The sequence below is a fragment of the Esox lucius genome, chromosome 1, assembly GCF_011004845.1.
Source record: "Esox lucius isolate fEsoLuc1 chromosome 1, fEsoLuc1.pri, whole genome shotgun sequence".
Classification (NCBI taxonomy): Eukaryota; Metazoa; Chordata; class Actinopteri; order Esociformes; family Esocidae; genus Esox; species Esox lucius.
The window spans coordinates 16,601,343-16,629,277 of record NC_047569.1 but is presented as its reverse complement, the minus strand read 5'-3'; the positions used below and the strand labels follow the sequence as shown (position 1 = coordinate 16,629,277).

At 43.3% G+C, this 27,935-nt stretch overlaps 2 protein-coding genes across 4 annotated transcripts in view; one reads left to right on the top strand and one right to left on the bottom strand.

Moving 5' to 3' along the window:
- gdpd5b (glycerophosphodiester phosphodiesterase domain containing 5b) overlaps nucleotides 1-20,938 on the top strand; it is a 60,826-nt gene extending 39,888 nt beyond the window's left edge. The window contains exons 3-18 of one of the 3 annotated variants that reach the window (XR_828327.3): nucleotides 549-652; nucleotides 1,789-1,882; nucleotides 2,186-2,245; nucleotides 3,141-3,239; nucleotides 4,685-4,778; nucleotides 8,115-8,260; nucleotides 10,324-10,406; nucleotides 11,066-11,216; nucleotides 11,626-11,847; nucleotides 12,244-12,401; nucleotides 13,028-13,175; nucleotides 14,872-14,954; nucleotides 16,729-16,743; nucleotides 17,792-17,904; nucleotides 18,214-18,472; nucleotides 18,717-18,808. Coding sequence is in view for 2 of the 3 variants with exons in the window: in XM_010876976.4 (XP_010875278.2) it covers nucleotides 549-652; nucleotides 1,789-1,882; nucleotides 2,186-2,245; nucleotides 3,141-3,239; nucleotides 4,685-4,778; nucleotides 8,115-8,260; nucleotides 10,324-10,406; nucleotides 11,066-11,216; nucleotides 11,626-11,847; nucleotides 12,244-12,401; nucleotides 13,028-13,175; nucleotides 14,872-14,954; nucleotides 16,729-16,743; nucleotides 17,792-17,904; nucleotides 18,717-18,802 (1,656 nt within the window). In the remaining variant the exon portion in view is untranslated. Of the gene's footprint in view, nucleotides 1-548; nucleotides 653-1,788; nucleotides 1,883-2,185; nucleotides 2,246-3,140; nucleotides 3,240-4,684; nucleotides 4,779-8,114; nucleotides 8,261-10,323; nucleotides 10,407-11,065; nucleotides 11,217-11,625; nucleotides 11,848-12,243; nucleotides 12,402-13,027; nucleotides 13,176-14,871; nucleotides 14,955-16,728; nucleotides 16,744-17,791; nucleotides 17,905-18,213; nucleotides 18,473-18,716 lie in introns of all 3 variants that reach the window. The other 2 variants (XM_010876976.4, XM_010877062.4) reach the window with 2 other exon arrangements.
- A 3,091-nt stretch (nucleotides 20,939-24,029) lies between these two features.
- hspa13 (heat shock protein 70 family, member 13) lies at nucleotides 24,030-27,767 on the bottom strand. The gene is made up of 5 exons (XM_010877230.4): nucleotides 27,589-27,767; nucleotides 26,780-27,120; nucleotides 25,994-26,207; nucleotides 25,575-25,742; nucleotides 24,030-25,217 (listed from the first exon to the last, which is right to left on the bottom strand). Exons 1-5 carry the CDS (start codon nucleotides 27,611-27,613, stop codon nucleotides 24,652-24,654), a joined length of 1,314 nt encoding a protein of 437 aa, XP_010875532.2. The 5' UTR covers nucleotides 27,614-27,767; the 3' UTR covers nucleotides 24,030-24,651.
- Nucleotides 27,768-27,935: the final 168 nt, after the last annotated feature.

Below are 27,935 nucleotides of genomic sequence, written 5' to 3'. Positions count from 1 at the left end.
AGATCTGGGTTAACTGAGATGAGTTGTAGCCTAAATGTTGCCTCTTGTCTGTGGTAATGCAGGCTGTGAGAAGGCTTACACAGTGGCAGGGTGAAATCTAGACAGATTATAGGTGACTGAAATAATATTCCCTGTGAGTGTTGTTGTTTCCCTCATTTGTTTGTGGTCTACCATCATAATCTGATGTAGCTAGCTTGCGCGGTTTAAATGTTTGCCATCATTCCTGGTTTTAGCCATCAGTCTGCCCAGTATGCACTGTCAAAATAACTGACTGTGGCTCCGTTAGGACAGATGGCATAATGAAGACTGGCAGACTTCTAGGAGACTGGTTGCTTGTGTTTCTGTCAGTGTTGCTGAATGGTGTGCCAGTCTGGGTTGGTTTGCGTTTCTCATCAGACATTTGATAACTTGCTAACAGAAGAAAGTAATACATTTAAGGTAGCATTATCACAAATGTTTTCCCTCACCCGTTAAGAAGAATCCATTTCAACACATTGGTAGGATTTTTATTATAATGTTTTTGTTTGTTGCGATGTTGTGTGTTGCAGTGGGAGTTTCTTTGGTCGGTCATCCTGTTCTTCACCTTCTCTCTCCTCCTGGTCTGGTTTTACTTCTGGTGGGAGGCACACAATGACTACAATGAGTTCAACTGGTGAGTACTGATGTAGTTGGGTTGTTTAGCTAGTGGTCTGCAGGGAATATGCATGTGGTCAGCAAATACTCGTTTATAGTGGTTAATGAAACCCAACTGGGGACGCTCCAATAAAAAATTATAGTATAGTACAGTTAACCGTTACTCATGTTTTGTCAGTTCTGTGACCTGGGATGCTCTGTCGTGAAATAAAACAAATGTTGCTTCTTTGAAATGCAATTTCAGTCGTATTATAAAGTTGTCCTTCTGTATATTTGAAATAATTAGCAAAATGAAAAAATATTTTTTGATGATTTGCTCATAAAATTAATACACTCTCATTCTGTAATTGTAAATTATACAATGCCTAGATATAAATGTACAAAATAAGGTATGATGATGTGACTAAACTGCTTTAGAGAATAAGTAACAGTAATAGAACAATAGGACGTGTGTTTCAGGCTGCATTTACGCAGCCCAATTCTGGTATTAGTTCTAGGGATTACCTAACTGGTCAAAAGACCAATTGGCAAAATGTTTTAATTGGACTGTCTTTATTTGTGGATTCTGTTCTGCAGGATGGGCTTCTTTATCCACTTTGTATCTCTCTTTTCTAAAGGTACTGTAAGGGGAGATGTCCTTTTCAGAACAAGGAATCAATGACTAACCCGTTAACATAATGCTTACAATGTCCTTGCGCTATAATTCTCATTACTGAGAAGCGGCTGCAGCCATTTTCTCTAAGCAGCTGCTTTTGTTTTCTTTGTCTGTTTGCTGCATTTTATGGGTATAATGAAGGCGTGGGATCCTCGACGAGGACCCTGGAACACATGTCTGCCCATGGAGTTTCAGCCTCAGTGTCAGTGGTTAGAATTTATGGTCAGACCTTTTATTTTCCTAGTTTCACAGACCCCTGGCGCTAGAAAATTTGACCTGGTTAGAATCTGCCCTTATCTAGAGTAAGCGTCCGTTCCCCTGAATATAAATCTTATCACTGGTGGGTGATCGCAAACCTGATCAATTGAACATGCTCCTGGGAGCCCACTCTGCTGGTCTCAACCGGCTGTCCATCAGCTCCCAGACCAAAGCAGCCTGACGGCCGGTCTCTGCCATGCTACTAATGTGGCTTTGCCTTTTCATTTTGCTCCGCTCGACAGGTTTTTATATAACCGCTCTGGGGAGTGGAGCGATGGGACCATCCCTATCCTGGCCAGCACCGCTGCCGGCTTCACCTATATTGCATTTTTAATGGTGAGTCGTGTCGTGTCATTAAACATTCACTGTGAGGCGCCGTTGATATGGTCCATGTCTTGGCCCAGGTAACAGCCAGGTATTTTTAGGGTCGGATCCTGGTGAGAAACCAAAAGACGTGTTGCAACTTGCCAGGCGTGTTCGTGCCAACTTACAGTTGAAAGTATTGATGGCAGAGGTAGACGTTGATCTGTTTTGAAAACAGTGGTTGTGGATCTTGGTAATGTGTTAATGTTGGTGCGTGTGTGTGTGTGTGTGTGTGTGTGTGTGTGTCTTCATGTGTGTTCTTGTCAATCTTTTCAGATTTTAGCACTTTGTCACATAGCGGTGGGGCAACAGCTGAACCTACACTGGCTGCACAAGGTAATGTGTGTGTTTGTGGCCATGGATGTGTTATAGAGACCAACCGTTTGTCTTAGAAGCTTTCAGTTCATTATGGAATATGATGAATAAATAAGTTGCAATCGGCCTGAGAGTAATTTGTGAGTATAATTTCATACATCTTTTACATGCTTGTTTGTTCGTTATGGTGGGATCCCTTTGTCAGTAAAATTTCATTGTGGTTCAAATGGTGATGGAAACAATTATGCGCAAATAAGATCAGACGATTTGTTGTGTGATCTCCCACTACGACTCAGGCAGTTCATTAGGATACAGTTGCAATGCAGCAACTTTAGCATGAACATTCATGGTGGTGAACGTGCACTTTTTGGATAAATGTTGAGGGTCTCATTCAGGCGACTAATGACTGAGTGACGGCTGGTCGACAATTTAAATATAATCTCGCTCTTATCCAAAATAATCATATCCTGTAAATTAGCCTTTGTTTTTGTTTTTGCGAGCTGTTGGCAAGAGAGCTCTGGCAGTCACGGAATTGGGAGGAGACCAGAGTGGGCACATGGCCATCAAACACAACAGTTTGTGTTGAAACATCGTTAGAGTTGAAAATGTCATGTGTTTTTTTTTATTCAGTATATGGAATTTTACTGCAAACTTTTATGGGCCATATGTAACCACACAAAGCATTTCATAATTTAATAATTCTAAGGTTCAAATGAAAGTTTTTTTGAAAATTTGATGGAAGCCCAGCTCATGTTTGTGGCCTGAAGCCCGGGTTTGAGGTCATGGTACCCCAAGGGTTGTGATGCTGTGACATCAAGGTGCTGTTATCAGTCCCAACAGCCACTAAGGGCCTCTTCTGTTCCTTCCTCTACATGAGTCCATCTGTGTCACTGACTCTGCCTGTTTGGTCCCATAGATAGGAGTGAGTGCTGCCCTGTTGACCACTGCCATCGGATTCATATCTGTCAATCAAACATGGGGAGAGGAGTGGGCCGTCATCCCCATATCACTCCAGGTTAGTTCACACTTTCTCTTTTTATAAATCCAGGTGAACTCACTTCCCTGAAATGTGCTTACAGATGGGATCTGTTTTGAAATGAATCCAAGTCTAACAGACGTTTTCAACTCTGTATACTTGGAATTGGGCACAACAGAGTTTTACTTACTCTAACTGTACCGGAGGCATAATTATATGATTGGTTGACTCATGGAGAGCATAGCTGTGGGAGGTAGGAGACTGGGGGTTCTGAAGCCATTTCAAATGGACTACATACTGACGTTTTACTAGGTAGGTTAATTCTTGTCCCTATCCTAAACACTAACCTCAACCCTAGACCTAACCCTTAACTTAACCCTGAGCTGAACTGTTTTACATTTAAACCATTACTCACAATTTACTGACTTCAGAGTTAGAACGTAAGCTTCTCCCTCTGAGTCAACAAAATCACAATCTCTGCCTTCAGGGCAGATCTGCCTCAAGTACATATTTGTGTATGTAAAAATCCCAAACCTGGGAATTGGCCTGTAAATATTCCTTTCCGAAGGAACATGGTAGTAATTTAAAATATGGAGATGAAAGGTCAAACCAACAGTGCTTGATAAAATCTAAAAATGCTCTGGATACGTTTAGTAGCCTAAGAATATTCCTGGAAAATGTGGCGACAGGATTAAACAAATAACAGGAGTCAGAGGAGTGACTGGCTGAGTGGCCACACCTCTTCAAGAGCTTATTTACACTACATTTTCTGAGACACATCAAAGGAGACTCAAGACGCTAGATCATTTAGTTGTGTAAACTTGCAGATATCGATAGCTCCTGAAGCCAACTTCTGAGGTAGCGTGGGCCATATTTTTATCAAGCCCCCCCCCCCCCCCGGCGAACGTTTGCAGGTGTAAAGACAATTTTGTCAGAACTCTATCAAGTTTCCATGCAGTGCGCATGCGTTCTATTGACGGCCACAAACCAAGATAACTCTATATAGTGTTTTTTTTTCTCTTACTCGAAATGGCTGTGCCCACTTGGGGCTTATTTACTTTACAATGCACTAACATAACTCGGAGGGGTTTTAAACTGAAAGCAAACAGACTTGTAACTTACAACAGACAGCCATCCATTCCTCTATTACAAACCCAAAAACGTCCCATTATGAATCATAATTTGGGTCAGGTGGGCGTAATAAATCTTGTGCCTTTGCCGACGTAACTAGCAATGTTATGAAATGTTGTCCTAGTGTCAGCCTTGTGGTGTTCCGTGTGTGTTGGTGAGCTGGGGTTTTTGTGTGGATTATGACTGTGTAAACGGGTTAACAGATTGATATTGTTGAATTCTTTATGTTTGTCATAATGATTCCGCAGCCAGTGATCACCACTGAATGATTTCTACTAATGTCCCACCTTTGACCCTGAACCAGTTATGTGACTATATAAACAGTAACAACTGTTCTCTTCTTCCCTGTCCAGGCCACTGGTCCCTTCCTACATCTGGGAGCCCTGGTGGCCGTCACTGCTTTAGCCTGGCTAGTGGCTGGGCAGGTTGCCCGAGCCGAGAAAACAAGTAAGCCGTCCAACCCTGATGGTGTTCCTGACTGTGTACTGACTGTGTTCAACCTGATCAAAGCTCACACAGTTAGAGGACTGCCTCACAGAACCAGGGGCGTTAAATTATTAACACCATGTACACAAAGGGAAGGCCCCTGTCAGGGTGACAGTGATATTAGGCATTCCTCTGCCCTCATGTCACATCACCAGTCCACAGGACCTCATTAGGTCTCTATGGACTGCTGATAACACCAGTTAGACATCACATACCAGGGATTTTTTCCTTCAGCTTTTAGGCAAGTGCAAATACTGTGTGACTCAGGCATGAGTCAGTGTTATTGTCTCTGGAGGCAAGTAGCTTTGATGAATAATAAGTTGTATAGGCTCATTTCCATGTCTGTACAACAGTGCATTTTTGTGAAAGGCTGCCTAGTACAAAAGAGTTGCATTATTGTGTGTAGTAAAATTGCTCAAATATGAAAATGTGTTTATATTATTAATTCATCCTTCAAGTGTTATTGAAGTATGGTAAAGTCTCTAACATATAACATCTAATTAAATGTACCTAACTATTAGCCTGTAATGGTGGTTTCCAAGGTTCCATGGCTCCTGGGCATAAGGTGGTCCTTGGGTCCTGGGCATAAGGTTAGCAATGTACCAAGCTGGCTTGCCAGAGGGGCAGAGGGTTAAGGGTTTGAACTTTGTCTGTAACAACTTCTTTAACACAGTCCATCTGTCTAAAGTTTTGCCCTTGAAATTTATCTGGCATCTGTGGACTTTTGTCCCTGTGGACTAGCCTAGTATACAACATGCATCTCAACTGCTTCAAAACAACTCTGAACAGGGAAAATAACAGGGAATAATAAGTTTTCATAAGTCAGAGATTTGAGTTTTCGATTGTTTTGAATGTTTCAGATTAGATGAGATTCAACTGCATTGCCATTGAACAGTGCAAGTACAGTTAGCATTTAACCAGAAGGGGATATAGAAGAGGGCAGAAAATGTACAAGTATTTACAAGGAATAAGTATATGTATATTTCAAGTGGAATGTATAGATGTGCAATGAAGGCAAATGCAGTACAAATGGCAATACTAAAGGACAGAAAATGTACATGTACAAGTCTTAAGTATAGTGTAGGTTTCACTGTAATCTATTATTGATGGCGTTGGGGCAATATCAGACGATGGAATTTGTTTCCGTTCCAATTTTTTGCAACGGCAACCTAATAGTTAAAACCACTGTTGTGGTAAAACCTTGTTGAATGCTGTATATAAAACTGCTATATTTATTTACCTTATGTGTTGTCCTTGTTACAAACATTTCGTATCTTTTTGGTCTTAACCCAATCATTTAATTATTGGTCATACTCAGTGCCCTTTCATTTAAACAAAAGGCGGCCATCTTGAAAAGGGGCCGTTGGAACTGATTATAAACTAATTACTGACAATATATGATGGCAAAACAAATTCCCTGATGCGTCTGCGTGTTGTATGTATTTATATTTGGTGTTATCTAGGACCTTGGTTACTATGTCAAATACGGTGGAGGTTACTTTTAAATTTATTATGAGGAATCTGGATAACCCAAACTCAGTTACTTAATCGGACTACTTTTAGGTTCCATTCTTTTAGCATGATGTTTGGCTCAGTTGGTAGAGCTCAGGGCTTGAAATGCCCGAATTGTGGGCCCCATGGGGGAGCCGAACAAAATTTTTACTATAACCCTTGATCTTCAAGAATTTTACTTTGAAATATGCACTTGATAATTTCTTCCTAGAACACAGCTCAATAATGAGACTTCAGTAGCTTACTCTTTATTTTCTTTATTTCCCTTAGCGGATTCTTTGCTTCAAAACATGTTTGAAAAAGAAATGCAGTTGTCATGGAACTAGCTTGAGCCCCACCAACCAGGGCTATTTGAACATGGTCTGGCCTTTTGTTTTCCTGTTGTTGGTGATACTCTGTTTCAGGTGTTGAATCCTAGTAGAAGGGCACAAGTCTGATCATGATGTGTCATTTGTCTGTGGGAAAAGGAAAGTATTGAGTTCGTACAAATTAGATTGAGCAATAAAAGAGACATTTGAGTTCTTCGACAGCGTGCTTTAGAAGGTAAAAACTGTGAAAGGCTGCTGCCAAACTTTTCCAAGAGGGAATTTTCACTGGCTGTTCAGTGTCCATGGGGTACGAAAACAATGATTGATGAGCAGTTTAGAGTACCCTTAAGTTCAATCATCATTAGTTTACATATTTGACATTTGAGAGTAGCAATTCACATCCACATTCAATAAGGCATGAATAACTGAACATCTTTTCAGCAGCTAATAACGTCTCTGGAGTCCTGAGCAAGCGGAATCATTACAGCCTACCTGTATGCATCAGGGTTTGAAGGATCTGATGGATATCATGAAACCTTTCTGTCCCTGTCCAAAGTCCATCTGGTTGTGCAAAGATTGGTAGTAGATTACTGAATTGTCTTTTATATAAGTAGTCTAATGTAGACATACTGTTTTCAAAAGATTTGATCGCAAAAGCTTTGCTAGTATTGGATTTCCGTTAAAGGTTTTTGTAATTTGTTATTCCTAAACCCCAGCTCCCAAATTTACACGAAAAGGCGTAAACGTATGACCTTTAACTGCAATAAAGTTCTCATTACCATTAACAATGACCAATTGTTTCCTACATTAATGTTATGATGCCACCTAATCTTCAACAATGTTTATCTGTAAATAAAAGTGTATTTTATAGTGTAATTATGTTGGCTGAACTAACCCCATCAGGGTCATAACATGCATTGATAGGCACATTTCCTCTAATACATGCTTGCCAAAATACAACTCAAAGATATAGACATTAATATAAAAAAAAAATCCCCCCCACAATGTAGAGCAATATGTCAACTGTGGTCCTCAGGCCCATGGATTTTAGAGACTGGCTTTGACACTGTACATTATACAGTCTCCTAACCCTAAATGACCACAATAAACGCTTCTTGGAAATATCCAGTGAATGGAATTCTTGCTCAAAAAGGCTGAATATTCTGGGCTTAATATTCTGACCATATATGGTCAGAAAATTCAGACCTTAGCCACAGTATATTGGTAATGCACCATAAATCCCTGAGGTTCATTATTGCTCTTAGTAAACTGTAACAAACAACTAGAGTAAATGTTTTCATGTAATGTGGGTACTGTCTCATACTACAGCTTTCCTCCAATCAGCATTCAGGGTTCAGTAATATATCTTTGTAAATATAGACATCAGTGAAAGGGAAAAAACATCCCAATAATTCTTTGGTCTGTAGATGGTCTGTTCTGTCTAATGTCTATTTTGTGTTCTCCTCCCTCTCTCAAGGGTTCCAAGTGGTGGTTCTCCTGCTCTATCTGAGTGTTCTACTGGGCCTCTACTTGGTTCCCCTGTCCATCACCTCCCCCTGCATCATGGATCACACCCACCTCACACCACGTCCAGACATCATTGGCCACCAGGGTGCCCCCATGGTGAGTCAGGTGACCCAGCCGCCCAAGTAGAGTGCTTGTGGAGGAGGCCCCTCCTACGCTCTGCAAGTAAACTACAGTAACAACACCATGGAGATGTGACCTGAACAGCAGGCACCAGAGAAACCATGCCGCTGTACTGTTTCTGCCATAGTATATTCATAACCCACTGGACCTGGGCTGAAAATGGCCCAAGAATAAAACCGTCTGATGCGCAAACTGTGGGAGAAGTGAAAGCTTCTGAATACTCTTCAGCTGATGGTTGTTTACGAATTGATGTCAGACAGTTTTATAGTCAGAATAAATGGAATCGCATCTATGCTTTTTCCATAGCCTCAAATCTCATCATCTAATGACTTGTACACACACATCCATACGCACAAACATCCACAGATCCACGCAACCCCTCTGTCCTGGGAGATACCGACACGCAACCCCTCTGTCCTGGGAGATACCGACACGCAACCCCTCTGTCCTGGGAGATACCGACACGCAACCCCTCCGTCCTGGGAGATACCGACACGCAACCCCTCCGTCCTGGGAGATACCGACACGCAACCCCTCCGTCCTGGGAGATACCGACACGCAACCCCTCTGTCCTGGGAGATACCGACACGCAACCCCTCTGTCCTGGGAGATACCGACACGCAACCCCTCTGTCCTGGGAGATACCGACACGCAACCCCTCTGTCCTGGGAGATACCGACACGCAACCCCTCTGTCCTGGGAGATACCGACACGCAACCCCTCCGTCCTGGGAGATACCGACACGCAACCCCTCCGTCCTGGGAGATACCGACACGCAACCCCTCCGTCCTGGGAGATACCGACGCGCAACCCCTCCGTCCTGGGAGATACCGACGCGCAACCCCTCCGTCCTGGGAGATACCGACGCGCAACCCCTCCGTCCTGGGAGATACCGACGCGCAACCCCTCCGTCCTGGGAGATAGCGACGCGCAACCCCTCCGTCCTGGGAGATAGCGACGCGCAACCCCTCCGTCCTGGGAGATAGCGACGCGCAACCCCTCCGTCCTGGGAGATAGCGACGCGCAACCCCTCCGTCCTGGGAGATAGCGACGCGCAACCCCTCCGTCCTGGGAGATAGCGACGCGCAACCCCTCCGTCCTGGGAGATAGCGACGCGCAACCCCTCCGTCCTGGGAGATAGCGACGCGCCACCCCTCCGTCCTGGGAGATAGCGACGCGCCACCCCTCCGTCCTGGGAGATAGCGACGCGCCACCCCTCCGTCCTGGGAGATAGCGACGCGCCACCCCTCCGTCCGGACAGCCAGTTACAGTGTGTTGCAGGAGCTGATTGTCCCCTGCAGTAAAACGCTGTGGAGGAATTAACAACCAGGAAGACTTGAGAATTCCCTGAGGACATGGCCCTTTACTCACTGTTTCCCAGAAGCACTTTATATTGATTTTCCCAAGCCTCCAGTCAAGCCCATGCATTGTCTCACACACAGGCTGACCAAGTGCTGCATCACAGACCATTTGGTTTGACCAAACCTGATGCCATGAGCTCATAATCAATGCCTTAATTTATTCCCTTATTTTACCTCAGAACCTGTGACATTTCAGTTGACTGTCAGACTGAAACATCTATGAAACTGGCGGTCCTCAGGTTGCAGTAAGTCAGGGCTGCCCAACCCTGTTCCTGGAGAACTACGGTCCTGGTGATTTTCTTTCCAACCCTAATTTAACACACCTGATTGTAATAATTAGCTGGCGATCAAGCTGATTCAGGTTACTGGCAAATGGGGTTGAAGAAAAAACCTACAGGGCAGTAGATCTCCAGGAATGGGTTGGGCAGCTCAGCAGTAAGGCATGTCTTTGATGCTTACACCATTAATAAAACTGTACTTACTGTTACTGCGTTGTATTGTTGTTCCAGCTTGCTATCTTAAGATGAATGCACTTACTATAAATCGCTCTGGAACAGAGCATCTCCTAAATGACTAAAATGGAAATGTATATGAAGTTGACCTGGTGGAACATCAATAGTATCCAGAAGGTGATGAGGATGATGTTCCAGCCTTTGTCTCCTGTCTTTCTGTGTCTAGCTGGCTCCAGAGAACACAGTCCTGTCTTTCCAGAGGGCTCTGCAGATGAACGTCAGTGGGCTGGAGGCTGATGTGGCCATCAGGTACAGAGGGGAGATGGAGGGATACAGTAGCAGTAGGGGTCAGGGCCCTGGCGTTAGACCCTTGGCTAATTTGACATAATATGAGGTGGCAAGATGAGCTGGAAGAGAGAACCAGTGGAGAGGAGGTGTGAATGACTTAATCGGACGGGGTGTGCACGCCTGTGCAGGCGTGTGCACGTGAGTTGGCTGGCATGTTTGTGTGTGTTTGCGTGCATGCTATGTGTCTGTGCTTTTTGGGTGTGCCAGCTGTATGAATATATGTGCCCCTTGTGTTAATGAAAGCTCATTTAGCGTGGATATACACTCCCCCTCCCACTCTTATCCCAGCGTGGCCCAAATAGGATGAATGGGAGGTGGAGGAGAAACATGAGTGTAGTTGGGTCGGGCCCAGGGCTGTACTGTGACCCCGGTGGTGACACAGATCCAGGGTCAGGGACTATACGTCCACCTGGCCAGAGAAACAGGATACCTGTACCCACTCAGACATGTTGAAATGGACAGGTGTCATTTAAGTCATGCTAAATGGTCACAAAATATGATAACTGATTGAAATCGTTCTTGGTCTGCTTTTGATGCATACTTGCAAGTCAGCGGAGTGACTTGACTTCATGAAGTGGACGTGACCGTTGTAACTGGGTTTTAACTCCTCCTCGGCACAGCTTTGACGGTGTGCCCTTCCTGATGAGAGACCGGGACCTGAGGAGAACTACGGACGTTGGGAAGTTGTTTCCAGACCGACAGCGGGAGGATGCGTCGTTCTTCAACTGGACGGACCTGCACAGCCTCAACGCTGGCCAGTGGTTCCTCAAGGTTTGACCATCAGTCACCCTACTAGGGAGGAAGGGGGACACTCAGCCCATCCATAACGGAGAGGAGTGGTGCTCTCTGAAACACGTACCAAATGCTTCGTTGTATGACCTCCCAAAAAACAGTTTCTTTCACTAGGCCTTTATTTCTCTTCCGTGCTTTGGGACCATTTCACATCCACTCGGCTAATGGGATGTTTTGTTAATGACATGGAGAAATGGCCCCGTTTTATCAATGAAGATTACGTCCATGGATTGAGTTAAAACCATCACCCTGATCTGATCTCCTCAAGAAGTGGTGTATTACTACGATTGCCGTGCACACCTGAAAATGTACACTGTGTGTGTGTGTGTGTGTGTGTGCGCGTGTGCGCGTGTGCGCGTGTGTGTGTGTGCGCGTGTGCATGTCGTAGGACGACCCCTTCTGGACGGTGCGTTCCATGAGTCAGAGGGAGGTCCGGTTGGTGGGGAACCAGAGTGTGTGTAGTCTGGAGCAGCTCCTGAGGCTAGCCAGTTCCCAGAACCGCACAGTGGTATTCAACCTGCGCCGGCCCCCGCCAGAACACCCCCGCTACCACAGCTGGATCAACGACACCCTGGAGGTCGTACGCCTGTCCGGGATACCACAGCACCTGGTGAGGCAGGCCCTCTACTGACCACCAGTCCCCCCCCGGGGGTTGGAGTTCAGAGTTCAGTTGGAGGAAGATGACTGTAGTGTTCCCTACAGAGGTAGTCACAGAGCATTGGTGCGATTCGCAAGTTGGTCGAATGAAAGGAACAGGTAGCACATTCCATTAGTCATAATCTACATGTTGCTTACTGTACACTTTTGGTTTCATTCTGTCACTCGCAAAATAGGACGCTAATGCATTTTGGCTTGCAGGCCTATATCAGAGTGGATTAAAAGGTGGCTTGGCTCAGACAATGTCCCCTTGGGTTATGTGGATAGTGACTGACAGCGGCGTCTGAACATAGTCATTTGACCACTGCGTTATTGAGTGTTTGATCACTGCTGGTCCGCGTGTGTGCAGGTGATGTGGACCCCAGACTGGGACAGAGGGCAGGTGAGGCTGGTAGCTCCAGGACTGCAGCAGACCTCTGTGGTGAAACGACCCCCCCAGGCTCTGCACCAGCAGGGAATCAGCAGACTGCTGCTACGCTACAGCCAGGCCAACCCCCACGACATCCGGTGGGTTAACACACTCAGGCGGGCGCTGGCACTGGGACTGTAGGGGTGCTCCCGTCCAAGGCACCGCACCTGCGACATTGCAACCCGGGTTCTTCTCCTGGTTCAGAGTATACAGACCACAACACAGAAATTGATGCAATTTCTCTCTGCACCGTCTGTGTTGTTGGGAGGGGTGGTCAGATAGGGATACCGTGCCATGCCGCGTTCTAGCGATTCCTTTTGGAGGGGCGGGACATTGCAGGCTAACTCCAGCCATTAGCTGGAGGAGCGTTCTCCTCCAATGGTATCGGTTCCCGCTGACATCCTAGATGAGGCGGTGTGGTAAGGGCTTGTGTGGATGTGCTTCAGAAGACGCCTGTCACTGTCCTTCGACGTTCCTCAGCCTGCTGATTAGATTAGATCAATTGAGTGGATAGGGGGGGAATTGGTACACGTTCAGGGACCCATGTACACACAGATACACAGGCAGACCAATTCATTTTACCGGTTAGATTAGATCTATTGGTAATTGGTCTGAAATATTCAAACTGGACTGGCTGTGTAAATGCAGCCAGAAACACACACACATACACACTCACACTACTATTTTTGTGTATGTAATCTGATTGTCTCTGTGGCTCCCCCAGAGAGTTCTCCAGGAGCAACCTGAGTGTGACTCTGTACACGGTCAACGAGCCCTGGTTGTTTTCTGTGCTCTGGTGCAGCGGGGTCTCCTCAGTCTCCTCTGAAGCACCCAATATTCTGAAAAAGGTGCCTTACCCCATCTGGCTTATGGTAAGTACCAGACAGACCCTCTGCCCCTGGCACATGACCCCGGCCTAGGCCCCCGGTGGTATTAAACCATCCTGGAACAGGTTTACAGATAGTGAATTGTAGAACTCCATCTATTACTCCCTGTCTGTTTTCTACTAAATTTGGACAACCACCCGGTCTGGTACAATTTTATTGACCTAAGGTGCCAATTATTCTGGAGGGCACTATTTGTGGAATTTTCCTTTTTCTCCAGTACCTTTTTCAGACATATGGACACTTCGGTTACGGCGTAGAAATGCCGACAAGAAACCTTTTCTGGACATGTTTTCAAACCGCCACTTTGCCAGCATTTCCATAGTCTGTAAAGAAAAGCCCCGTCTGAAGCCGGACTAACGGCCATCCCTAGGCGACCAGAACTGTCAATCAAATTATCTCAAACTGCATTTGAGCAGCCTACCTGTCTACTGCCTGAGTGCAGACCTCTGTCTTGTCCAAAAGAAGTACATTACTGTTTATTTGTACCATGCTTTAACAAGATATTTATTATAACTAAAATCCATCTTGCTACCCTACCTTAACCAAACGGAATAAAAACAACACATAGCAACATGAATCTTTAACATTTCTATTTGTCAGGGAAACAATACAGAACATTGTTTCCTGGAGCAGAATTCTCTTGTCAAAAAGGGACCAGTCTCTGCTGACGCTACAGTCTGGAAGGTTGTCCGTTGCCACTATCGACGTGGCGCGGTTGTATGTCTGAGAATGGTACTTTACGATATTCTGATTTAAGGCTTTAAGTTCACTGTCTGTACTATCCCCCAACTGTTCTTTTACATGTTGTTCTGTTACTGAGAATATTGCTTGTAACATCACAGGCACCATGTGATGGATGATGACAATGCATACTGACAAAGAGACTTTAGAAATGGTGTAATTCGGTTTTATTCACTGGATACATTATCAAGAACTGTGATCTTAGTTTTTATGCATTTCTTGAATTATTCTCCTTTCCTGATTTTGTGATAATTATGTCTATGGCTGTATCACAGCGAATTGATGACTCCCCTGATGACCTCAGTTATTCTGCAGGTGTTGGCGCCACCTGATGAGCTCACTAGTGATGAGTCAAGGAAGTCCCTGATGAGGATGTCCCCTGTTTCCCCTGGTGATTCTGCCCAACTAGCATTGCCATTAGGGACTCAGTTCCTCTTGTCAGCAAGCTGCACAGTCTAGGACTGAACCAAGGGGTCTGTTTAGTGCTATGATAGACTCTGCAATACGATGGACCGGAATGACATTACAAAATAAGCCTTTTGAGACTATTCAGAACATTCTCAGCATTTAGTGGCAAATGATTTAAGCAAAATGTAAAATTCTCTTTAGCAGTGTTCTCTTTAACAGAACAAAAGATCATAAAGAAATGGTTTGGGGGATCAACTACAAACACAGAGTCCAAAATTAATGTTATAAGAAAAAATGGGTGCACTTCCCCTTTAGTATTCTCTTTTGTTATTGTCAGTTTAATAGTTTGTGCACTTTTGAGAAACTATTCAATGGTGCATTACGCATGCATTCCTGTACCAAAATGTTTTACAGATGTGGGTGATAGAATCTTAGGCAGAATGATTAGTTATAGGCTTGTTGTATCCTGGCTGTCAATTGTATTAGGAGACTGTTCCACCTGGTGGTCTAAAGCTGCAACGATGTGTTTTAGAGTCCAGATGAATACTGCCTAATCTGGGTGGCTGCTGATGTCATCTCCTTCACCGTTGTAATAGGGATTTTTGTCTTCCAGAAGTAAGTACTCTTTCATGCTAAGTTTTTGCTTTTATTTCCCATCATGTCATTTTGAAATGATCTTGTCATTAGTCTGAGTAAATGAAGTGTTACGTGATCTTGTGTCCGTGTAATAACGCGTCTGACGATCCAGGGTTCAGGGGGTCTGGTGGGATTTGGGTTTGGGTTTGAGGTGACAGAGACTCAATATAATATCCTTTCCAGAAGAGGTGGGTTTTTTTTTTATGACAACACTGTCTGCATGTCCTATATGTGGCAGGAGTAGAGCCTCGCTTCTCTTTCATAATTACCTGTAATTATGGTACTGCTGTGGTGCCTCCAGGCAGCGTTTACACAGTAAACACATCTCTATCCTCAGACCGTCAACCGTACATCCTCTCTTCCAGTTCACAGCTGTGTTCTTGCTCTCAGGTTGAATGTATGGCACATTAACCATTTACGTTTATTCAGGTCATTGTTGTTCTTCAACAGTGCATCAAGAGCGTTTCTGACCCTCCCCCCGAATTCCCTCGAGTAAAGAAAGAGCACTTTACACAGTAAACGGCATTCATCACCTGAGAATAGGAGTATGATCGGTATTTACATTGTTTTATAATACAAGATATGTGCGTTTAAGCAAGAGGAATTTCAGTCATGTCAAAAAAGTTTTGGCAACCTTGCACTATTTTCTCACTGTCTTTAAAAATAAGTTGAAATTGACCAAGTGTTCTATGTTATGATTCAGAACCTTAATTTTCCTTTTACATCTTTTTATCCTAAAAATAAAATAAACAAATGGCATTGAGAAAATTGACACCCTAGATTCAATATTTGGTACAACAGCATTTGGCCAAAATAACTGCAATAATCGCTTGAGAATCAATCACTTCCTATAGTAGTGGATGAGCTTCCTGCACCTCTGAACTGGCAGTTTGGCTCACTGTTCTTTTGCAAACTGCTCCACGTTTCCCTGGATTTTTTTAAGGGTGCCTCACATCTGCTCTTTTATGATCTTGCCACAGGTGTTCAATCAGATTTAGATCCATACTCATTGCTGGCGACTTGGGCACTGTCCAGCGTTTTGTCTTGAACCATTCCTGGTTGCTTTTTAAAGTGTGTTTGGGATCATTATCCTGCTGGAAGTCCCATGACCTTTGAAGGAGACCCAGCTTCCTTACACTGGGTTTGACATCGCTCTCCAAAATTCCTTAGGAGTGTCCAAGCTTGGCTGTAATCTCGTGTCTGACGTTAGCCAGTTTTCTGGTTTCTTCCAATTCTGCATGTTCATTGTAACACAAACTGGTTGAATGAGAGATTTTCATTTGCAAACACCTGCAGCTCACCACAGGTAAGTTCAATTCCAAAGTAGAGAATCACCAGTTATTTTTTATTACTGCTAGAAACTGCCAGTAATATTTTTCCAGCATGCTTCAACAGTTTTAAGAAGAAATGGTGCGTTATGTGAATGATGTGCAAAGATCGCCAATACTTTGCCTGAAATCTTCTGTACTCCTATATTTGGAGAGCTGTTTGTATGGTAATTTGTTTACTGGGAGAATTGCCCCTTCCTTTCTTAGCCATGATACTGTAGCAGGCTGGTGGACCGTGGAGAAAACATCTGGGGTGTGCTATGCTTCAGCAAAGTGCTGGCTGCCGCAGGCTTCTAAACTGACCTGTTATTTCTCCACCTTCTTTTGTGCTTTTTCCCCTTCCTCTTCCTCCTTTTGTCTTCTTTCTCCTCTACTCTGCCTGATGTGCATGCTACTCCTCTCTGCTGCATTCTGGCATCTGTCAGCTATCACATGATCAGGTAACTGGGTCAATTCTGTTGACCCACAATGCTTTTCTTTTATATTTTTCTTTCTCTTTCGCTGTTCCCCTTTGTTCTTAGCTCCATGTAACCGATTGCTGTCATTCATTTCATCCTGTCCTTCAGCCACGGTCTTTCTACATGTCGGCTTTTCAGTCTTCTGTTTCCCTGACCCGTGTATGTTGTGTTCCACCGCCGCCACTTCTCTCTCACCCCCACTAAAGAGGAGCAGAAACCAAGCTTAGACAGCAATGCTTTCACCCCACTCCTGATTTAGCGTTAACATTATCCACTCAGTGACAGTCTTCAAATGAATTGTGGAACTGCAGTGAACAGGGATGGGTTTGTTTATAGGGCTGATATGCAGATTTACAATTTACGGTACTGGTAGTGTAATCGGGGAACAGTTTTATTTATACGCTTTCATTGCTTTACTTGGTCTGAAATTGATGCTGGTATTCACTTTGGGGGCCAGTAGTGTTAATGTTTAGGTGCAGGTGGTCCACAATACTTTGAAGCTCATTCTCTTAAAGGAATAGCTCAAGCAATAGAACATTTTAAGGTGCAATTACTGGACTGAACTCCTGTGAAGGTCAAGCACTTCTTGCCTCTGTTTTAATTACTTTAACCAAATGGATTCAGGAAGAAGTCTTTCTTGCCCTTTCTTAAAAAAAAACCCACCAGTCACAAGCACAATTAGTCATTAACTGATTACAAGTTGTTGTTAACTTATAAGTAGATGCCTCTACAGATGTGGTCGTCTTTGGCTCAGACTGTAATATTCTACATTGCAGATTAACATGTGTATATATCTAATCTAAATCATTCGGAAAGACAGACAACCAACCAAGGCAACCAATCATTTTCTGTCCCTTTGCTGTGTCATTTTGTGGTCAGACAAATAGTAGACTGAGGCAAAATGGTTGTCTTGTGGCTACGCAAGTTGACCAAGAATAGCTTCCTCCAAGTGAAACAGCCGACCCTTTTGACCTGGCCCTATAGAGCAGACACATGATGCCTGACCTCTGTGTGACCTTCCCCTCTATAGGTGGAGGATGAGTGGCATGCGCAGCTACAACCCAGAACAGATCATGCTGAGCGCTGCGGTCAGGAGGTCCAGCCGAGACGTCAACATCATGAAGGAGAAACTCATCTTCTCCGGTAAGGAGAGAGCTGTCGGAGGAGATCCCCTCCCTGCCCGTCCACTGTCTTCCGCGGTGTGTTGGTGTGTCTGTTTCTCTGGCCGTGTCCAAATACCTTCGTCTTCATCTTGGTTATTTACCACCGGATAGACGAGGTGGATGTTCGCTTAGTTAATTTTTTTCCACTTATAAATCATTGACCACTGAAATGAGGGATCAGGAAAGGACTGCGTTTTTATTTTATTTTGGAGCATCTGGGGAAACTCAGTGGGACCCTATCCCAGCATGCATCTCTCTGAGTGTTTGTGATGTAAATGTCCTTCCCAAGGTCAGTCGCAGTAGCAGCGTCATCCTGTGTGTGTGATCTCCACTCCATCCTGCCATCTCTCCATCCTCCTCCGGCTCCTGTGACCATCTCTCCGACCATTCCATACCTCCCTTCCCGCCTCTGTCTCTCCGCCTGCCTGCCCGCCCGCCTCGCCCTCCCCCCCTTCACCCACAGTCACCCACTAGAGGCCTGCATCACATTACAGTGTTCCTAGACAGACCCCTGTGACCCACCAGCCCCTCCTGGTGTTGGGTAAAAGGTGAGTCCCAGGATGATGTGGGTTCTCAGTAAGGGCCAGTCAGCCATCCTGACCGCTCTAGAGTAGTGCCGGTAAAGTAGGTCTTTCAAGAGAGAGGAGTGGTGATGTGCAGTGCCAAAGGAAAATGAGGAGGTTTCTCTAGCATGGTTTGGATTGAATGTCATGCTCCAGCCATTGTTTTTGGTGTTTGAATATGCATCAATGTGGATGCTGACCGATGTGCCTTCTCTCTTCCGCCCCCCAGAGGTGAGCCATGGTGTGGGCAGCGCTGAGGACTTGTACATGGAGAATGGCTGTGACTACTATGACAACGAAGGCATTTCCCATTGACTCACTGTACTAATGTGAATCTACTGAGACCATTCCACTATTAACATCTGAGTACTGAGCAAATGAAGACCTCCAAGTGATTGGCTTGTCTGTTGTTTTGCTCAGTGCATCCAGATTGTTTTTAGTCACTATTCCAAGCTACTGACTAACTGAAACATTAATTGGTTGATCGATTAACAGGCTGTAGTATTTTTGAAAACTCCCGTGCCCACACCACCCATTCCTTTGTACATTCTGTAAATTTATATTTTTTTTTCTTGTTATAAACAACGTGGGACTATGAGCACTTTTCATTGATGAACTGATTGATTCGCCAAATCTGTGGCCTCTTCTCCTCACATGTAAATGCTTTGGAGGGCCCCTAGCTACCAATGGTTGCATTAACAACCTTTTTTTTTTTTTTTGTTTCTATAGTATTTTATTATTTTGCGGTCACTTTATGGAAAGCACTGTAGACAGAACAATTCTCAGTTAGAGGTTACTTGTTCTAGTACCATCAGAATGAATACTGCCGTGTCCAGCATTGCAAATCATCCTTGCCTTCTTTGGCCACTTCAACAAGATATTATTTTGATCAAAAACACGAACAAGCTGTTTACAGAGGTCCTGCCTTTTCCTTTGACCGAATGAAATATTTACGTGATGTTAATGATTTTAAAAGCTGTTTTGAACAGCATTTCCTGTATCCGTGCATGTGATATACTGTATAAAGTGACTGGTGGAGTTCTCGCGTAGGTGTGGCTTTCCTCCAGGCAGACCTGAAGATGATGTGTACTGGTTGTGTTTTGGTCGTGTTTAGTTCATTGTGAATGTGTTCTGGTTTCTAAAGGATGTGGACAGCGTAGTTGTATGTTTTACGGCTGTAGGGTTGTTCTTGAATCGTTTTTTTTTGACTTTGCAAGCGTGAAAAACCATAATGACCTATTTACACATTGTTCATGTTTTATTGTTCCTTTACTGCGAAACATTGTTTATGCATTGTTTAAAGTAGTTTAAGCATTGGTTTGTCTCAGTAGTGATACAGAGAGTTGTAGTGACATGTTTTGGGGATTTAGAGAGAGCTTTTGATATTGAATATTGAATGCTAGAAAGTGAACAAAATATTTAATATATTGTATGGATCAATTATTTAAATGCCTTTTTTATTTTGTATAATTATAATCTAGTTATGAAAGTTGTTCACTTTTGTCACCTGTGTTAACGACCATACTGAATATCTGTCAATACAAAGATATATATATATATACATATATATAAGGACCTTGAACATTCATTCTGGAAGAGGGGTCAATAATAAAGACACTGAATAAACACTCCCTTTTAGTATGTCATACATTTTGGGATTCCACTGATCATTTGGTGCCCAAATGGTAGTCACTATCTTACTCTAAATTTGAAATTATTAATACACATTATACAGTCAAGACTATTAAAGGTGTAGGTACTGAATAGAGCCCAGCTGCAGACCTCATATCTCAGGCTCCTCTCTACTGCCACCTGTTGAAAATGTAAAGCCAACCAGTGGTACACTGTTACCGTAATTCTATACAAAAAAGCATTTACATGAACCCTATTAGTATAGATACATATAACCAGACAAAGGAAGTAAAAATGCCACCATCATTCAAAAAATTACCCTGTAGACAATTTACATGGAGTGTGTGTATATGTTACAAGTTTCAGATCCACAGATTAGATGAATGTTGTTGATATGTCAGATGTTTCGCAACCACTGCGAGTCTAGGTGCAGCCATTTATTTTCATGGTGAGCAAATGTTGCAACCCATTTCTTTTTCATTGAATGTTATATTGAAATTGTGATCCTGATGCTGCATAATAATAGCAGTAGAGTTGAAGTTTAAGTCTTAAATCATTTGACTACAAACTTCTCAATGGCAATATAACTCATGTTGGTATTGTGCTGTTTAAAATAAAAAGTACATATCAGTTGGTTTGTAGGGTGATATTAAAGGTTATCCTTTGTCATGAAGTGAGGTGTTAGTTACTGTTCATTGAAAGCTTTTGGCTGTTGAAGGGAATATCTCACACAGGGTCAGGGAAAGGAGACGTGTTCATTCACTTTTGTTGGTATGTGCCTCAGAGGTATATTAAAATGCTTCTGATACCAAAGTGAAATGGTTTGGTGTGTTTTTTCAATGTATGTTCATCTTGTAGTTGTAGCTCATTGCAACTATATTCCTATTGTAGGGTGAGCATGGTTAAACAGGGACTTTAAAAACTCATCCAAATGTCACAACTGTTCTAAAAGGCTTAAAACCTCTACCACATACAATGTTAGAAATGTAAACAAATTGATGGGTGACTCATACCAATTGTCCTAAAACGAATTTGTGCTTTATTCTGGCATCTTTTGTCAGCACAACATTTTTACATTTTATAGTTTTGTTCAGTGTAATTACAGTTTGTTAATGTACAACCCCATTTCCAAAAAAGTTGTGACGCTGTGTAAAATGTAAAGAGAAACAGAATGCAATGATGTGAAAATCATTTACACCCTATATTCAATAGAAAATAGTATTATGACAGCATATCAAATGTTGAAACTGAGAAATTTTGTTTCTTGAATGATAAATGACAGCACCATGTTTCAAAAAGCTGGGACGAAGGAAACAAAAGACTGTTTTGGTTAATTGGCAACAGGTCAGTAACATGATTGGGTAAAAAAAAGAGTATCCCAGAGAAGATGAAATGAGATACAGAGAAGTCTTTCAGAAGTAAAGATGGGGAAAAATTCACCACTGTGAAAGACAGCAGGCAAACAGTGCAACAATGTTCCTGAATGTAAAATTGCAAAGAGTTTGGGCCTCTCATCGATGGTACATAATATCAGTAAAAGATTCAGAGAATCCGGAGAAATCTCTGTACACAATGGACAAGGCCGAAAACCAATACAGGATGGCCGTGATCTTCGGACTTGATTCTGTAGTGGACATTACTGCATGGGCTCAGGAACACTTCTGAAAACCATTGTCTGTGAACACAGTACATCACTGCATCCACAAATGCAAGTCAGAATTCAACCATATATAAACGATACAGAAATGCCTTCTCAGGTCCCAGTCTCATTTAAGATGGACTGAGGCAAAGTGTAAAAATTTTCGGACATACTGAATTTGGGTTTTTCATTAGTTGTCAGTTATAATCATCAAAATTTAAATACCAGAAATATATCAGTCTGTGTGGAATGAATGTATATAATATACAAGTTTCACTTTATGAATGGAATTACTGAAATAAATCAACTTTTTGATGATATTCTAATTTTATGACCAGCACCTGTATTTCAACAGCATGGCTCTGTAATGAAAGAGTCCGGGCGCTAAACTGGCCTGCCTGCAGTCCAGACCTGTCACCTGTTGAAAACATTTGTCTCATTATGAAACGTTAAATATGACAACGGAGACCCTGAACTGTTGAGCAGCTGAGATCCTCTATCAGTCAAGAATGAGAGAACATGTCACTTGCAAAACTATAGCAATTGGTCTCCTCAGTTCACAAATACTTACAGAGTGTTGTTAAAAGAAGAGGGTGTTACACAGTGGTAAACATTCCGGTCCCAACCTTTTTGAAACTTAATGCTGGCATCATATTCAAAATGGGCATACATGTATTTTTCCCGAAAACTATTTCTCTGTTTCAACATTTGGTAAGTTGTCTTTGTAGTATTTTCAATAAAAAATAGGGATATTGCATTCTGCATTTTACACAGCATACCAACTTTAGAAACAGGGTTGTAACAGAAAATGTAAGTCACAATTATTCTATTCCTATTTTCCCAATACTCCCCCTATGTAAATGTTTGCTGTATGTTGTGTTGGCCATGCCAGTTATTAACAGTATTGTGCATCTGTAATTCCCCACCAACATGTTAACACGCTAGTTAGTGTTAAATGCAAGTTACAATTCACAAATGTCAATTTTTATTTCCCCTGCAGATGTACTAGAGTATAACATTTGTTCATGGAAAAACTGTTGGCAAAATGCATTGTGATACTTTCCCTTACAATGGCACGGTCATAGGTCTTAATAATGGTAAATGGATTTGCTGTTTTTCTATTTTGTTTGATGGTCTACAAAATAATCCCTCATACTAAAAAGGGTTTTGGAATGGTATTTGAACGCTGTAGCCAGCAGATAGCCTAGTAAACGCACATTTAAAGCAGACATTCCTCATATGGGATGGGGCTTTGAAGATGATAAGCAAAACACGCAGTATAAAAATAGATTGAAGTCACATACTTATTCAAAAGGCAAAGGTCCAGATAATGATATAGCCTATCAGAAAAAGAATATGTGCAATGCAAGTACAGCACGAATCTTGTTCCATGAGGAATGCATTAAAACTGTTTACCTAATGAACCACAGACACTTCCACCCAAATGTTTGCCGTTCACAAGTCTGGGGACGAGGTTATCTGAAGTATTACATCTTTTCCACTGTATGAGGATAGCCCTGGTTCCTCCGACTAGACTGGTATTTCAGTCATTTCATAGCACTAGACTGGTATTTCAGTCATTTCATAGCACTACATCAAGCACTTCCATAACATAGAGATGGTTAGAGAACTTAACAAGGTTATGTGGTATATTGAAGGCATCTGCCATTTCACTGTAGTTGATTGGGTGGCACTTCCAACTTCACTGGCTGAACGCTCCCGCTGTCCTGGTTGGTCATAATTCTAACCGGGTCATTAGGAGGGATCAGCCAATTAATTCTACTTCCCTGTTGCCTCAATGCAATATCACGGATGAACAGATGCAGCTTACATATGCACCTAAATATTTTGCTGTGCAACCTGGAAATATTAAGATTTGCAGTTCGAATAGCTTAAATGTTTGTCATTGTGCACTTATTTCTCAACTTGCAACACATGCTCCTTGTTAAAGGGTCATCACGGAACCCTGTGAGACCTCTTTCTATCGCTGTTCTATACAGTAATAAGTCAGTCAGTGTAACAATTGATTCTTACAAGTGAAAAGGTGATCACAAGTAATTGCACTAGAATGAGGATGACGCTGACTAACAAGTTACAGTTACCAAAGTGCAATGTGCTGATTAAAGGCTCTTTTACAAAGTTACTCATTTCCAATTGAGCCAAAATGCATCTGTTTGTTGTGAATGTAGAATCTGCTAAAGCAGGAACATTGCCTTTAAATTTCAATCAAACTCTAACCCTGAACTTCAGGAAATACAGGTTGAATAGTGCTCTGTGTCCCTTATTTAATCAATTACTTCATCAGTTATCCCCAACTAAACCATAACTTCTCCCAAAGCTAAGCATCAGCTACTGCTTGAATCTAAAGCCAGTAACTACAGAACAGTGCCCTAGTCAAGAGATTGACTCCCTTAAAACACTGGTGGACCTTAGGATCAGGTGACTGTTAAAAGCACCAGACAACATAGCAGCTCTACGAAAAGGCACAGGCATACTGTTATCCACAGATGGGAAGAAAACAAAAACACATAAATCATATACACGCACGCACGCCCGCAGTACAAACACACTAAATAAATAAATAAATATCTGAAAGTGTGTTGGCTGGTCACAATTCTCTAGAAATAAAAGGTTGTTCCCTGAATTAAACGCAATTTCAAACTACAACAGTTGGTCTTAGAAGTGGGTCTGGCAGTAAACAGTTGATGTAGCTATCTGAGCTTCTCTGTGAGTAATTTCCAGTAACAGTTTTACAGTTGAGATCATCCTTTAACCTCAGCATACTATTGCACACCTGGTGAGGATGGAGAAGCACAATTAACAGTTAAATGCACAACCATTGTTTAATGTCTGGTAGGATCCTAATGGCCCCTTGCCCCCTCTCGAGGCTAAATCAGTTGAAGTTCGTCTTGCGGAGGTGTCTGTTGAGGATCTCTATAGCGCTGACCTGTAGGGGCCAGGAGCCTCCCATGATGCCAGCCTGGATGGCCACCCCCGTCACCACCGCCAGGTCTGGGTCCACCGAGGTGTTGGGCTCCTTCCCAAAGTACTCACTGATCAGCCTCCTGATCCTGGGAATCCGGGTGGAGCCTCCCACCAGAACAATCTCATCCACTTCCTCCTTTCCTAGCTGGCCCTCGGCCAGCACCGTCTCTACAGGAGCCAGAATCTTCCGGAAGAGGTCGGCGTTCAACTCCTCAAACAGCTGGCGGGTGACGACTGCTTGGAACATGACTGGGAGGGGGTCCTTGGCGGGCCCTTGGAGTTCCAGGAGCAGGGGCACGCGGAGGTGGGCGCTGGACTGCAGGGTGAGGTTGAGCTTGGCAGCCTCCACGGCCTGGCGGAGGCGGTGAATGTCCTCCTTCAGGGTGGGGGGTGTACCGTACTGCTGCTGAACTCGCTCCATGGTGTACTGGAGCAGCCTCTGGCTGAAGTCCTGGCCCCCAAGCTTGTTGTTGCCTAGAAAAAGTCACAGTTCTATTTTCATATCTGGGACTTAAATTGACACGGTGACCATGGAACGCTGCCCTTTTCAGATACAATACGAGATATTCTACTTGGGTGTAAATGACAATTACAAAATTCAAGGGTCCCTGACATGCCAGTCATTTGCCAGAGGTTGACAGCAGGGTCTCAAAAGAACTCCCCCAACAGGAAAACCAGGACTTGGTTGCCTAAAGAAGATTGTGATCATTTCTCCAAACAATCCAAGTAATTGTCACCTACACACAGCGTGCGGATCCAGAAATCCCCTGCTCAGTGGGCATTCCCTGCTTTCAAGGACAGTGTTGTAGCACAGTTAACTCCATGTCCTACCTGCCATGGCTCTTGTCAGGAACATGCCCCCCTGTTTGTTGAGCAGGGAGACATCCAGTGTCCCTCCTCCCAAGTCCACCACCAGCACGTTGAACACGTCCGCCTTGTGTAACCCATAAGCCATAGCTGCAGCCGTGGGCTCGTTGATCACACGGAGGACTTCCAGACCTGAGCGGCGTAGAGACACAGGTGACATCATGTCAGTGACACAAGCGACAGTGGCAAGTGTACATTTGACCAAAAGGGTCACATGGCTTGGATAATGACTTGTCTATCTGTATATGTGACTGCTAACAGAACTAGAGTCTAGGAACAGCTCAAAAAGAGACCACAACAAGCACTTCCTATTTTTCATTAATTACTGAAGCAACGTTTACAATTTTTTTTTTTAAGTTTAAAAATCCCCAAGTCCAACTGACCAGCGAGGTTGGCAGCTCTGACAGTGTAGTTTCTCTGTCTCTCATCGAAATCGGCAGGGACCGATATCACAGCTTTCTGGATGGAGACGCCCAGGTGTCGCTCTGCCATCTTCTTCATCTTCAGCAGTAGCCGAGAACCGATGAACTCTGGAGTAACTGTAAATGTCTGATTGGTGGTGACCAAAAACTCTGCACTGCCATTGTTGTTGATCACCTGAAAAAAAGGCATGTTATGCTCCACTGACTTCCAGTTGAAGTATGTATCCAGTACAAGACCATAGTGATTGGCTGAGGAGCAGCAAAGGGAACTGACCCTCCATACCATTAGGCAATCCTCAAACCTTACATCCCGTAACCAAGCTCTCATATGTTCAGCTACCCCTGGTCTTTTGGTTGCCCCACCACTACAGAAGTGGAACCAGATTCCCCTTGGAGCTAGGACAGCAAAATCGCTGACCATTTCCCCCTAAATCTCTAAAACGTTTTTAAACATTTTTAAATAACCCCACAGCACTTCCCCACTTTTCCTTTCAATAACTAATCACATTTTCAATATATATTTTTTCCTTTCAGCACTGACTTGTACTCACTAAGATGTACTCACTATTTCTGGAATGTGTAGTTGTCTTATCTTAACATGACTGCACTAAGTTGCTCTGGGTGTGATCGTCTGATTAATTACTACAATATTAAATGAATATATGTCAGTCTTCTAAGAAGCCTACCTTCAAGTTCCATAATAAGTATTCACGGTCAAAGTAGTTACAGTGGATGCATGTACTGTACCTTGAAAGGATAACGAGCACTTTCCTGTTCGAGTAGGTCTGGTTGGAATATCTTTCCAATAAACCGCTTTGCATCATATATGGTATTTTGAGGGTTTGTGTCAGCCAGATTCTGACCCTCGTGACCGACAAGAACTTCGGAAGGAGTAAATGACACCGCACTAGGAATGCTCTTCCGCCCTTCCTTATCCGCAATCACCTCCACATCCCCTGTACCCGGGTGGAATACTGCTACCGAGCAAAAAGTGGTCCCCAGATCTAGGCCAATCACTTTTGGTTTTGGTGGAGGCAGGTACTGCTGACCAAGATAGCCAGCCAGAAAAAGAGCCAGAATGACTGATCCTGGGACACAAAAAGACGTGGATTTAGAGATAAGTAGCTTTTTTCAGCTGCTTGCTGGCATTTAGTTAAACATAAATAAAAACTTAATGAGATTTAAGGAAATTAAATAAAATGGCTAAGTCGTAACGCTATTTATTACAATGGCGTTGCGGGTATAATAGTTAGCAAGATGGGCTAGACAACTGGAACAGATGCTGAGGTAGTCCTATATATTTAAACCTTATTGCGGGTTGACAGTTGTAGTACTGTTTTTCTTGTTTACTTACTTGTCATGTTAACTATGACTTGTCATGTTGACTAAAATAATGATTGTAGCTAACCTGCCGCGGCGTAGCTAGCTACTACCGGTAAATAACTGCGCACTACACAAGCTTTTCACTTGGTGGCTAGTACAGTAGTTACGTTATGCTACGCTAACTAAACATCTGATAACACAGCAAGCACACGTTACGGTTAAATCTTACTTACCGATCATGGACATTTCCCCTGCCATTGTCAGGTACTGATCACCACAGAATTGACACGTAACAAAATAATATTAAGGCTGTCCGATTCATCGGGTTGGTTTCGGAATGGATGAAGCTCTGCAGTACTAGAAGGGGGGTTTGCACGCAAAAACATGTGGACGTTCCACATAACTACACGTCACCATTACAATGATTCCTGTTGCATCTGGGTAACGTAGTCCGAAAAAACAAATGAAGTACATTCACCATGAACTGGACTCGTCTACTAGCTAGAACCTATACTAGGGGTTAAGTTTGGGGTTAGAATCAGGAGTACAGTTAGAAATCGGCTCTACAATAAGGGTTCGA